A 14,851-nucleotide genomic window follows, 5' to 3' on the forward strand; every position below is an offset into this window, starting at 1 on the left:
AAAAAAGCTTTAAGGAGGGATATTGAACAGTTTTTGAGTGTATGACTGTCTATATAGACTATTATTGTACTTTTGAAATGAAGCAATAGTCACTCTTATGTATTTATGCATGTATGTATGCATGCATGTAGTATGTATATATGCATCAACTCCCAGGTTCTAGCAGAGGTCCCCAAACTTTTTACACAGAGGGCCAGTTCACTGTCCCTCAGACCGTTGGAGGGCCGCCACGTACAGTGCTCCTCTCACTGACCACCAATGAAAGAGGTGCCCCTTCCGGGAGTGCGGCGGGGGGCCGGATAAATGGCCTCAGGGGGCCACATGCGGCCAGCGGGGCCGTAGTTTGGGGACGCCTGTAAGGTCTAATGTCAGGATACATTTGTTCACATGTTCGAGTCTGTACACTCAGCACGGCAAAACTGCTGCTTTTTTGTTAAACATTATACCTCTTCAGAGCACATTTGATGTAGATACTGGTTGCAACTGATAATTTCCTTCCCGGCATTTTGTATAATGCAGCAACTTTGGTATCGGCGTCCCACCACAATCTCAAATATTGTGACTGACTGCTGAGCTTGCAGTAGTGACAACAATCACGATAATACACATCGTAAAAGGAAACTCAGAATAGTGGCTGTAGAATCCTAACGTGTTCCTTATACCCAGGCTTCTATTCCCCTACCAGTATATCTACATGCCAGTTAATAATTTAGTGCTAATCAGCTCCTTATCTTCTGAAAAGGAGAGTCTGTTTAGAATCACAAGGCACTGACCCTGAAGGTAAATTTAATAATGTAGATTTCTCAGATCACCTCTTAGCTTTATTCAGAGTATTTTCTTGATAACATTTAGGTTTCAGCTGTGCAAGCCTCCTTTTGTCTATCTGAACAACAACCAATTTAGTTATAATACTGTTTCAAATCTTCCTTAGTTTTGCACTTTACATTTATTGGTATGACTAGTTTTAATAATAATCTGATGTTTTATTCACAAATAAACAAATATGAGGTTGAGGCAAATCTTAAATATGATAAAGAATAGTGACATATATCTAAACTAATTCCATGATTTGATAAGGTGCTGTATATCTCTGTCCTATTTATTTAGATTTTACTATAAAAAGGCATTTTCTAGTAGTCATATGAGTTGCTTGCAGTGATCATATTAAAAATAGATCTAAAATAACGATTTAAAATTATTTCCTTAGGCTATTTTCATGAACTGAAAAACAATATGAATGAGCAATATGCTAAGAAATAATTTTAATTATTTAAATGGAATTATAAAAAGACACAAATCATGGATGTTCAGTTTAATTTAAGAATGTTCAACAATTTTGGGATAGGAATATGTTTTAAAAAATAATAGGTTTTTTAAATGTTGGAAATGACATTGGTTTAAATGACCTGATGAGTTATGTAGTTCTGCTGGTCATTGCATGGTCATCAGATAAAAGAAGGAAAATAAAAAGACAAGAAAAAATTGTTTTTGTCTATAAAAATGATATATAATCTGCGCTCTAAGAACGGACCTATGAAGGTCTTTGAAATTAGAATCCAATTATTACAACCAGTTTTCCACATCTTTCTTTCCATGTCAGTAAGAGCTACTTACTTTGAAGATTAAAATGCCTATTTTTGTTTATTTTAATTTTTTAATATACTCATTATACTTTAATGAACATAGAATGGTAAAGAGACAAGGTTTCTATTTCAAAAGAGAAATAATGATTAGTTAAGACAGTGACAGTAAGGAAAATTATTTTTAATTGAGTTTTCTTTTTGAGAAATGAAAAAAAACTTTGCTTTGAATTAATGAACCATTTTATTGGGTAGAGTTCTCCACTTAATGGTTCCCTGTAATCACTGAAACATACACTGGGATGACTTGCATTCTTGTTCTTTTATGTCTAACTTTCAGTGATTACATTTGTGTAACATTTTGTGTACTTGGAAAAAATGATTACATTTGTGTACTTAGAAAAAATGAAATATGGAAACAAGAGAAACTACTAACGTGTTTTTTAAATTATTTATTTCTTGGTAATGAAAAGTAATCTCAAAGGAATAAGTTTACAGAAAAAATTTCTTAACTATAACTAAAAAGTTGAATGCTTTTTAGTATTGATAGTAACATTTCAAATTATTTGATGACAATTCTTTTATGAAAATAACCTTGATTTTTATTAGCCTGTTTTCTATTTTAAATCATGCTATGAAGAAATGATGAAATCAAATATCAAGTATAGAACAATTTAACAGGCTTAATAGTCTTGCAGATAAGATAGAAGTGTTGGTGCTGTTCTCCTGAATAGTCAATAATGAATTGAGTTGGTTTTTTAAAACACTATGTTGTTTTCTTCTTTTGTTACATTATACTAAAGAAATTCAAATACTGTATTTCACATGCCAGTTTAGAGAACCACCATTCTGAGAGAAACAGTTTTCAAGAACATTAGTTGTGATATTTAAAATCAACCTTTTATCTGCAAGGAATTTTTTTTTTCTTTCTGTAGTCTGTGGCTTGATTAGGACTAAGAAGGTCCAGTTTAGCTCACAAACCATGAGATCACACCAAAAACCAGTAGTATTTGCTCAGCTTACAGGATAGGGACCTCTGTTAAGTGACCTCTTAAAAGAGATTTTCAATAGATCATTGTTTATCATATATATTTATATTTTTGGACACAAATTAAGTTTATATATTTCATTTTAGAATATGTATGCTACTTAGTATAAATCACTTGTCTTAAGAATTAACATGAATATTTGGTGCTTTTCACAATTAAACCTTTAGAAGTAAACTTAAAAGAACTCATAACTTTTTATTGAATGTAAGGTTTAGTAAACATAAGTCCCATTTACTTAAGGGTAATTTGTTCTATATCACCTATGCGTAAAATTAATATAGTTTTTTTTTCTTACTAGTTAAGCTTTTAATCTAATATGGTCTTACTGAATTTACTCATCAGTACTTGGTGAAGCATTAATGAAAATCTCCCTGGGTGTGATCTATCTGTTTCTTCCCTGAAAATAACTGAACTTGAATGTGGAAATATGGAAACAAATACTTAACTTTTTAATATATCTAAGGTTTAGACAATTAAATTATATAATCTTATTTTGTCTGATTGCATCATAGACATATTTCTAAACATGAAATTTACTAAATTATGAAAATTCCACAACTACCATTGAATGGAAAACCCCCAAAATACTAAAGTGTGTGTTGCTTTGGTTATGGTGCATAATTTGAAATTTAAAAGTAACCATGACTATAATTGTTTCTCTGTGATATTTTCTTTTTCTCCAACTTTTTTTTCCCCTTTTTCATTCTCCTCATTGTCCTTCCCTACTCTTACTTAAGCAAATAAAAATATTCCAAGTTTAGCCTAATTAATTTTAGAAATAGAGAGGAGAGATTGGTCATAAGGAGGTATATAAACTAATTTATAAAAACATGTTATCTCTTGTTAAAATCAGTAGAAGTGAAATTCTGACCATCTTTCTGACATAGCCAACTTCCTGGTTTAAACTTCTTTTTGTAGAACTCTAATACAGTGTGTCCCTTAAGTCATGGTGCACTTTTGACCAGTCACAGGAAAGCAACAAAAGACAATAGAAATGTGAAATCTGCACCAAATAAAAGGAAAACTCTCCCAGTTTCATACCTATTCAGTGCAGTTCGATGTGAGCTCACGCACAGATGTTTAGGGCTCCTTAGGTAGCTATCTGTATAGCCTCTAAAGACTCATCACTGACTGATGGCCTATCAGAACGGGGATTCTCCACCAAAATGCCAGTTTTCTTCAACTGCTTATCCCACCGAGTAATGTTATTCCTATGTGGTGGCGCTTTGTTATAAACGCGCCGATATTCACATTGCATTTTGGTCATGGATTTGAATTTAGCAAGCCACAGAACACACTGAACTTTCCTCTGTACTGTCCACATCTCGACTATTATACACGGTGTTACATCATCATCTGCGTACATACTGCCACATCATCCTACAGAAATTGGGAGGGTTTTCCTTTTATTTGGTGCAGATTTCACATTTCTATCGTCTTTTGTTGCTTTCCTGTGACCGGTCAAAAGTGCACCATGACTTTATGGACACACTGTAGTGTCCCAGGTGGCCAACTTCCTTAAGTAGTAGACACTTTTCTCTTTCTTAAGAGCATGAATTGTTCCATATTACATTTCTCTGATTACTAAAAAGGTTGAATACTTCCCTGTGATGTTGTTTAGCTTTTCATAAATCTTTTTTCTTTTTCTCTTGGTAAGAACAATTAACACATCCTCTCTTTTAACATACTTTTAAGTGTAGAACACATTATTGTCGACTGTTACAATGTTATACAGCAGATCTCCATAGCTTATTCATCTTGCTTAACTGAAATTTTAGACCCTTTGTTCAGTAACTCCTCATTTCTTTCTCCCCTTGGCTCCTGGCAACCTCTGTTCTTCCTTTTGAATCTATTAGTTTGACTTTAGATTTCTCATATCACTGGACCAATTGATGCCATTTTGGCCTTACTGTGACTGGCTTATTTTACTTAGCATTGTGTTTTTTTTTTTCTTTTTCTTTTTTCTTTTTTGTTTTTTTTTTGTGAGATGAGAGGAGATAGTAAGGCAGACTCCCACATGCTCCCTGACCAGGATTTACCCAGCAACCCCATGTGGGGCAAAATCTTGAGTACTGAGCTATTTTTAGTGCCTGCGGCTGAGGAGCTCCAATGGAGCTATCCTCAGCACTCAGGGCCACACTTGAACCAATTGAGTCACTGTCTGTGGGAGGGGAAGAGAGAGGAAAGGGGGAGAAGAAAGTTAGAAGCAGATAGATGATCACTTCTCCTGTGTGCCCTGATAGGGAATTGAATCCAGGATGTTCATACACTGGGCCAATCAGTGCTCTATCCACTGAGCCACTGACCAGGGCTGTTAGCATTATGTTTTTAAGGGGCATCTATGTTGTGGTAATTATCTGCAGTTCACTCCTTTTTAAGGCTGAACAGTATTACGTTGTAGAGCATATTTTCTTACCCATCCATCCATTGATGAACATTTGTATTGTTATCATCTTGGCAATTGTGAATAGGACCACAGTGCTCCCCAACCAACTTAGTGACTTCACATAGTTATCACAAGTTGTTTGTATTTGTTACTTACCATATTAATGCCATTTCTTTGTATTATTTTATTTCATAATTTAATTAAATGTTGCATAATGCAATGAAATATGAGTGTGAAAAGAGATTTTTTCCCTCTATAAAAACCAAGAGAAATACTTTGTGGATAAAACCAAATGATTAAAATATTAAGATATTTTTGTAGAAAGCATAAAATTCTAGTAGGATTCTACACTCAGGTTGCTTTACTGATAGCTTTGATTTTGTTCTTCATCAATAAGACAGACAACCTGCCCACTTGAGGAGATATGGCTGCTAATTGTGTCTGCCGTATCTTTGAGAAATACTCAAGTTTTTATATAAAGTGAAGAAAATAGTTAACAATAACATGGATGACAACATGTTTTATCTTGAAAGGCAGCTCGGTTCATTACTGGTGGTGACATTTGGATCTGTGCTGAGATGCACCTTGAGCAGAATTCCCTAACCCCACGATGATACCCCTGTGGGCACAGGGTGGAGAAGAACAATAAAACTGACAGCATTGTTATCGTGAGCCTTACAGTAAACCCCCGTCCCCATCTGTGGTTTTGCTTTTCATGGTTTCAGTTACTTGCATTCTGAAAAGTGTATAAAGAGAATTCAAGAAATAATTTAAAAACCTCATGTTTTAAACCATACAGTTTTGATCCTGCCCTCCCGCTCTGTCCCTGTGCCCAGCTTCTCCATTAGTTATGTAGTAGCTGTCTTGGTGGTCCAATTGACTATCATGGTATCACAGTGCTTGTGCCCAAGTAACCCTTATTTTACTTGATAATGAACCCAGTGCCATTCATAAAACTTTTACTACAGGATATTGTTCTCTTCTATTGATTATTATTATTGTTAGTCTCTTACAGTGCCTAATTAATAAATTAAACTTTATCATAGATGTGTATATATAGGAAAAAACATAGTATTATATAGCTTTTAATACTAGCCACACTTTCAAGCATCCACTGGGGGGCTTGGAACATATCAGCCACAGATAATGGGGGACTCATGTATCCACATTTTTCTTAGTGTTTTGCAGTTTTGTAAATGAATAGTTCTGTGCCTTATATTTTTCTTCTGTTGGAACCCTCCTATCGGTGACATCCCTCAGCACTAGTTAGTTACTATGTAGAGGAGATAGATTGTGAACAGTTCAACCCTTTGGTTCACACAGGAAACGTGTCTGTGTGAGTTTAACACAAACAAGAACCACTTCATGCAAATGGAAACTGGAGAATAGGCTTGCTGTCCATTAATCCAAAACTGAAGAATTCCAGTTAGCTTTCACTAAAGAAAACTGTTTCTGTAAAATGTATTCCCCTAATGTTATCACAATTAAGAGTCTACAGGATGTGAGGGCAAGAGGGCTATTCCAGGGATCACTGTTAGATTGAGTGAAAGGCTGCTAACGGTACCCTTTGCCATTATCTTCATAATTCCTTACATGATTCTGAGAGTAAGAGGCCAGCCTAGCTTTCCCACATGAAAAATACAATGATTTCTTTAATACTTTATTCACAAGTTTTATGGTTTTAAGAAATTGAATAAAAGATATTACTTTGTAGTAATCTTTAACAAATGCAGAAAATGAAATACTTATTTTAGAGTGTAACTGTGGGTGGAATTTTCTCTTGGAAGATAAAATCAATGAACATATTCTCAGAAGTAAAATATGTATAATCATCAAATACTATCTTCTAATGCTCCTGTCATGTGCACATAAAATAAACCAGGTGCTCAATGGAAGTTCAATATAAGAGGTGGACTATGGGATTGTGTGGATGCACACATTAGAGATAACATTATTTCAGGTTAATTCCTAAAATGTAGGAGGCATCAAAAGTCAAAAGAAATGGAACTTCATCCATGTTGTAATTATTTATTGGATGCTTACAATATACCGGCAACTATATTGCTTCTGCCTTTGGGAAGTTGACAAACATGCAAGGGACAGAAACTCAGAAGTTGATAGTTAAAGAGAATATGTCAAAGGTCTTATTAGGATTACGCCCATACTGGAGTATGGCATAAATCCCTGTCATTTCAAGTAACAAACTTGTTATATTCCAACATGAAGAGAGTTAGCTTTATGGAAGGGGAAGAAATTCTGTGATTGTTAAAAACTTCTGTTAAGTGTTAAAGGTTAATTTATAGTCATGGCTTATCAAACTTATAACAGTGAAGTTCCATCTTATAGAAGCTGTGGTGTGTGATTTCAACCCCTTAAAGGGGATAAATCATGTTACAATTATAGTTTATAACCTGAGAGAGTCTCTTTTCTATTTTTAAATTTTCTTAATGACATCATTTATTGTCTACTGGAAATCAATTTAGGAAATCATGTTAGTCCACTAAGCACTTCAGATAAGGTGATTCCATGAAACATTCCATGGTTATCTCAGGGAATTGCTTTTGCATGCCATAAAAGAAGAAAGAAGCAGAATATGGCCTGCCAGAGGAGTTTACAGTTTTACAGCTCCTCCCACCGTGGCACAAAAGTCACTCAGTTACAGTTAACTTTGGGTTGTCACTCCCAGATTGAAAGCCGGGCAGCCCTCACACACCCTGGGCTTGTGGTGGCCCTGCATGTGTGTCTCTAAGTCAATGATGAGGGTATCGGAACCCATACTGGACATGGATATGGCAAATTACAGTGAAGTTTTGGACCCGACGTATACCACCTTGGAGTTTGAAACTATGCAGATTCTGTATAATTCAAATGGTGAGTTCTCATCAGTTTGTGAGCTTGTGAATACTTTTTAAAAAGTAAATAGAGTGGGGGAAGTAAAACTGAGCTTCCCAGGCATGTAGGTAGCTCCAGGATTTATTGCTGGAGAATTCAGGGCTTGTTTGTGAAATCTGCAGATCTGAGCTCTTGTGCTTCACAGAATTTTAATTAATAAGGCTGGGCCCATTTCGTTTGTGATAGAAAAAGCCTAGTTAGGTATAATAAAGTTAAATCTCAGAATTCTGTCATGGGCCAATTTAGGTAAAAAGAGTTATTTTAATTACTGTAAATCAGTCGTAAGTAACATTGGTAGATTGGGTGTAAACTTTATGTTCTATGAAATATTTAAAATGACATACTGGACAGAGTTTCCATAGAGCGCCGGAGCGGTTTCCTGGTTCCCCCTCCTTCACTGTTCCGGCTCTGAATTACTGCTGATGAGAAACTGAATTGAGAACTCTAATCAAGTTTTTGCATTGAACACAAATATGAAAGGGGAAATACAGGTTTATATTATAATTCTGCTTGACAAGCTAATGTTGAGCCTCAAAAGCTTTCGGTATGTATCTGTTGTAACATTTTAACTTTAAAGAAGACATGAGGTTTTTAGGGTGCAGGTCTTTTTATAATATACTATAATTTACTATTGATTTTAAATTAATTTGTTAAGTAAAAATATTGTACAAAATCAGTTATAATAGTTATAATTGATAGAGTTCCAAAAATCTAGTAATTATATAGTTTGAAAAAAAGTGTGTGTGTGTGTGTGTGTGTGTGTGTGTGTGGTTAGTTTAGGACTGAGAATGTATGTTGCATTATTAGTGGAACAATTTTTTAAATCATCACAAGATGAATTTTGAAATTTTAGCACAAAAAGAGTAGAAATGAACCTATAGTACAAATCTTAGAAGTAACTATTTTAATTCCTTATGTTTAGCTTTGATTAGAGATATTTAATAGAGTATATCTCAGTATAATCATGATTTATTAAAAAAGGCTAAATTGCTAAATTGCTAAATAGGAGGGACAAACACCATAAATATTTACTAAAACAACTGACTTTTCAAAGTGTTGTATAACTTGTTGTTTTTCACCTAAAACTTGCTAATAACATACAAATATGCCCTGGTCAGGTAGCTTGGTTGATTAGACAGCCATCCTGATACTCCAAAGTTGTGGGTTTGATTACTGGTCAGGGCACATAAAAAAGTCAACCAATAAATGCATGAATAAGGGAAACAATAAATCACTGTTTCTCTATCTTTCTAAAACAGTGGTAGTCAACCTGGTCCCTACCACCCACTAGTGTGTGTTCTAGCTTTCATGGTGGGCAGTAGCAGAACAACCAAAGTATAAATAAAAAGATAGATTTAACTATAGTAAGTTGTTTTATAAAGATTTATTTTGCCAAACTTAGCAAAAATCTGACATAAAGCACTTGGTAAGTAATTATTATTAGATGCTTTAACTTGCTGTAACTCTGCTTTATAAATTTTATAAAGTAAAGTTACTTCCCTACTTTATAAATCACCATTACTATGGAACCAGTGGGAAGTTAGAAAATTTTACTACTAACAGAGATACAAAAGTGGGCAGTAGATATAAAAAGGTTGACTACTCCTGCTCTAATATATATATATATATAATTTCATATTATATGAAATTAAAGTTAAAACAAGAGTTCAAATTTTTTGTATTTTCATATGAATTCCTGGAATGCAACCAATTCTAAATATTTCTGGTGGACATATTTCCATTTTCCTATGTTACCAAAAGAAAAATTCATACATTTAAATTCAATAATGTTACATAGTTAACTTTAAGCATACTCTTATTATGTTTTTTCTTACTTGCTAAAATTAAACATGATATTATCTGTCTACTCAGAAATATTAGTAAGTGGAATATATATGTCACAGAATGTACTTGGGACATTACAACTGTTAATTTTATCTTTTGTTATATTGGAGATATAATAAGTTATTATGTATATATTATACAATTTTACAAACAAAATTTAAAAAATATTACCTTATATATTTAATATCTTTTGAGTACATACAGATTTTAAAAGTTGAAGTCAACAACATTAACATATTTATGAAACACTTATATAAAAATATCTGTGAAATTTTTAAGCTTCTCTTTTCAAAACTGTATATCAGATTCTACCTTCCTCCAGACACAGACTTCAGAGCTGGAAGACAGAGGTGTGGGTGAGACAGTGAATTCTCTGACATTGTGCAGTCTGTACTCTATGGACAGAGATGAAGAACACATGGGCAGACCAACACTGAATATAATTTCAGACAATGAAGCAGTTATTTATTTTACTATAAACAGAGTTCTAGGTTCTACTTGAAGGGCAGCTGGGAAGTGATACTTTGGGAAGTGTGTTCAGAGAATGTCTCATAGGAAATGAGAGATTTGAGTAGGAGCCAGATGGTCAGCTGGAAGCAAGTTTTGGTGAAGAACTTGCCTTCCAGGCAGAAGGAATAGCAAGCATAATGGTTCTGGGACAGAAACAAACTTCAGGGACGAAGAAGGCCACATTGCTGGGGGACAGTGAACAAGATGAAAAATAGTACTAGATAATGGATCAGAGAAATGTGAGGGGGGCTCTGTCCACAGAGCTTTGCAGGGCACTAATAAACAGTAGGGAAAAAGGGTGGAAGGGGAGAAGTTGATAGGAGGCTTTTGCAAAGATCCATGAGAAGAATTATGGTCAATTGGATAAGAGCCACCATCGTGAAAGGGTGAAGAGTTGTGGATTCTCTGTGTATTTTAACTATGACCTTCAGCGTGGGACTGGGTCTCAGAGATGCGAAAGAGAATGGGGTGAAGACTCACAGCTTCCTGGACCAGGGGACTGCCTAACACTAGGGACTGATACGGAAGGCTATATATAGGAAGAACACCTTCGGGGGGCGGGGGGAAATCAAAGAGTTCTCTTTTGATACATTCATTTGCAATTCTTCTTAGACTTCAAAGTGAAGTTGTTAAATAGGTATTTGGGGATTTCAGACTGATGCCCATGGGAGACGTCATGGTTAGCGGTAAAATTTGGGGGTTCTACTCCTATAATATTTATAGTCATGGGACTGGATGAGCATCCCTTGAGAAAGCGTGTAGTTTGGGGACTGAGCACTATAGTGTCCCAAAGTGTCATCATCAGAAATGCAAGAGGGGCAATCGGAATGGAAACTGGCAGGAGCAGCCAGTGGTTACAGGGAAGCAGTCATGGGACCAAGCCATGGAATGGAGTGTTTGAAGCCTGTGAATATTTAGTAGGACAATTTAAGTAGAAACCCTACTCCTCCTTTTTTTTTTTTTAAACAGATAATTCTGCCCCAGAGACGACAAGTATGAATACCACAGACAACGGTGTTAACTGTCTATGTGCTATATGTGGGGACAGAGCGACAGGAAAGCACTATGGAGCATCCAGCTGTGATGGGTGCAAGGGTTTCTTCAGGCGCAGCATACGCAAGAGCCACGTGTATTCCTGCAGGTACTGGAATGCTCCTTTTTAGGAAAATTATCTGTAGAGTTGTTTCTTTCTTTTTTTTTATAAATTTTTATTAATGTTAATGGGATGACATTAATAAATCAGGGTATATATATTCAAAGAAAACATGTCTAGGTTATCTTGTCATTAAATTATGTTGCATACCCCTCGCCCATAGTCAGATTGTCCTCCGTCACTCTCTATCTAGTTCTCTGTGCCCCTCCCCCTCCCCCTAACTCTCTCCCTCCCTCCTTCCTATGTCCTCCCTCTCCCCACCCCTGGTAACCACCACACTCTTGTCCATGTCTCTTAGTCTCGTTTTTATGTTCCACCAATGTATGGAATCATGTAGTTCTTGTTTTTTTCTGATTTACTTATTTCACTCTGTATAATGATCAAGATCCCACCATTTTGCTGTAAATGATCTGATGTCATCATTTCTTATGGCTGAGTAGTATTCCATAGTGTATATGTGCCACATCTTCTTTATCCAGTCTTCTATTGAAGGGTTTTTTGGTTGTTTCCATGTCTTGGCCACTGTGAACAGTGCTGCAATGAACTCGACTACAGCCTGTCCCCGTGTACTAAAATTAATTCAAAATGGATCAAAGACCTAAATATAAGACCTGAAACAATAAAGTACATAGAAGAAGACATAAGTACTAAACTCATGGACCTGGGTTTTAAAGAACATTTTATGAACTTGACTCCAATGGCAAGAGAAGTGAAGGCAAAGATAAATGAATGGGACTACATCAGAATAAAAAGGTTTTGCTCAGCAAGCTCAGATAAGGGCCTAATATCCAAAATTTACAAAGAACTCATAAAACTCAACAACAAACAAACAAACAATCCAATAAAAAAATGGGAAGAGGACATGAACAGACACTTCTCCCAGGAAGAGATACAAATGGCCAACAGATATATGAAAAGATGCTCAGCTTCATTAGTTATTAGAGAAATGCAAATCAAAACTACAATGAGATACCACCTCACCCCTGTTAGATTAGCTATTATCAACAAGACGGGTAATAGCAAATGTTGGAGAGGCTGCGGAGAAAAGGGAACTCTCATCCACTGTTGGTGGGACTGTAAAGTAGTACAACCATTATGGAGGAAAGTATGGTGGTTCCTCAAAAAACTGCAAATAGAACTACCTTATGACCCAGCAATCCCTCTACTTGGTATATACCCCAAAACCTCAGAAACATTGATATGTAGAGTTGTTTCAAAATGACATACAAGAAGGGTATGCAATTTCTGTCACTCTGAGAACACAGTCTATAAGCTACATTAAGAAAGAGGGTGTGTGGGTAAGTATGCAGGATGCATTCACAGAAGTGGTTCTTTTTTATGAAATATTCAGACTTATGAATGTATATTTAAAAACCCACATACTTGCCCTGATCGGCTGGCTCAGGGGTAGAGCGTTGGCCCAGCGTGTGGAAGTCCCATGTTTGATTCCCAGTCAGGGCACATAGGAGAAGCGACCATCTGTTTCTCCACCCCTCCTCTTCTCTTGCTCTCTCTCTCTCCTTCACCCCCTCCCGCAGCCATGGCTCGAATAGTTAGAGCAAAAGTTGGCCCCAGGTGCTGAGTATGGCTCCATCACTTTACCTCAGGTGCTAAAATAGCTCAGTTGCCAAGCAACGAAGCAGCAGCCCCAGATGGGCAGAGCATCACCCCAGTAAAGGGCTTACTGGGTGGATGCTGGTCGGGGTGCATGTGGGGAGTCTGTCTTTCTGCTTCCCTGCTTCTCACTTAATTAAAAAAAGAAATCACATACTTATTCAACTCAGACCAATATGGTTGGAACCCAGTGGACAGACACCTCCTTTATCACGTTCTCTTTATCACCTCTCTCCCAGAGGTGACTATTGTCTGAAATTTTCTGTCTTTTCCTTGTATTTCTTTATTGTTTTACCACATGTTAACACACCAATACACATGTGTAAATCTGTATTTAAATTGTTTCACAATTTGTATCCTTTCCTGAATATTGATTTTTTTTAGTATCATTATATCTTGAGTCTTCTAAAACAAAATTATAAAAGTGTGGATGACTTTGGTAGCTTTTTGATGTTAACAAATGAAATTATATTTACAGTCCTAAAATTTTAAATGTTCTTCTCATGCCACAATTATGCCAATGTTTTATCTAAAACTTATTCAACTGTACTGTATGTGTCCTACATTTCTAGTAGACTGGTTTTTCTTTCTTAATATCTAGTCAACATCATAACACAATTTAGAGTTAGATTTTTCCACACTGAGTGTTCAGAATGACAGTTCTTGAATGTACATTACACCTGGGAGGAAGTTAGATTCTTTTCTAATAGGATGACGTTTAGTTTCTAGATGTGCGGAAAAGTTAATATATGTATAACTCCCCAAATATCTAACTAGTAGTCTGTAGTAGTTTTTTCTAGGAGAGTTTGGTAGGTAAAAAATTGTAAATCATTCACTTTAAAACCTTTCTGGTAAATAAAAAATATTTAGGTGCATCTTGCTTTTATATGCATCAAAACTACAAAGTTCAAAAGTAGTCCAGGTAGATTTCAAAATTATCCACTAAAAGAAATGCAAAAATAACATGTAAGCAATACTGTTTTGAGCAATGTGTTCTGTTAAAGGTGAAATACATATATATGAAAAATAACAATCCAAATAAAGAAATCCATCATAAACTTTTAAAAATCAAAAACTATCAGCCCAAGGGACTTTCAAGATTTCTACCCTTCTTGTATGAGAAAAGTACGGAAGGAGTGTTCCTGTAGCAACTTTTGGAAACTTAAAAAATATTTCATCACCATGTAGAGTTGACTCACACCTTCCCATCATGAGTATTGCTATCACCTTAGCCTTCTTTTTCTTTTTTTTTACATACTTTGCTCTCAAGCAAATACTACAGTTTTTCATTTGGAAAACAGTTATTTTTTATTTTATTTTTTGTATTTTTCTGAAGCTGGAAACGGGGAGGCAGTCAGACAGACTCCCGCATGCGCCCGACCAGGATCCACCTGGCACGCCCACCAGGGGACGATGCTCTGCCCATCTGGGGCGTCGCTCTGTCATGACCAGAGCCACTCTAGCGCCTGGGGCAGGGGCCAAGGAGCCATCCCCAGCGCCCAGGCCATCTTTTGCTCCAATGGAGCCTCAGCTGCGGGAGGGGAAGAGAGAGACAGAGAGGAAGGAGAGGGGGAGGGGTGGAGAAGCAGATGGGCGCTTCTCCTGTGTGCCCTGGCCGGGAATTGAACCCGGGACTTCTGCACACCAGGCCGACGCTCTACCACTGAGCCAACTGGCCAGGGCCTGGAAAACAGTTATTATATTCATGTAAGTTTAGGATCATAATGGGTTTTTTTTAAGCTCACATTTTTCTGGTCTCAAATTTTTCCGTATCTTAGATTTGCTAATTTCATTTCCACTCTAATTGTTCCATCACACTGAA

General features: G+C 36.1%; 1 protein-coding gene across 2 annotated transcripts in view; it reads left to right on the forward strand.

Moving 5' to 3' along the window:
• HNF4G (hepatocyte nuclear factor 4 gamma) overlaps positions 1-14,851 on the forward strand; it is a 108,273-nt gene that overhangs the window by 71,388 nt on the left and 22,034 nt on the right. The window contains exons 1-2 of one of the 2 annotated variants that reach the window (XM_066266347.1): positions 7,687-7,886; positions 11,232-11,403. In XM_066266347.1, coding sequence (XP_066122444.1) covers positions 7,751-7,886; positions 11,232-11,403 — 308 coding nt within the window. In that variant the 5' untranslated portion in view covers positions 7,687-7,750. Of the gene's footprint in view, positions 1-7,686; positions 7,887-11,231; positions 11,404-14,851 lie in introns of those variants that run through there. The other variant, XM_066266348.1, reaches the window with a different exon arrangement.

The sequence above is a fragment of the Saccopteryx bilineata genome, chromosome 3 (assembly GCF_036850765.1).
Source record: "Saccopteryx bilineata isolate mSacBil1 chromosome 3, mSacBil1_pri_phased_curated, whole genome shotgun sequence".
Classification (NCBI taxonomy): Eukaryota; Metazoa; Chordata; class Mammalia; order Chiroptera; family Emballonuridae; genus Saccopteryx; species Saccopteryx bilineata.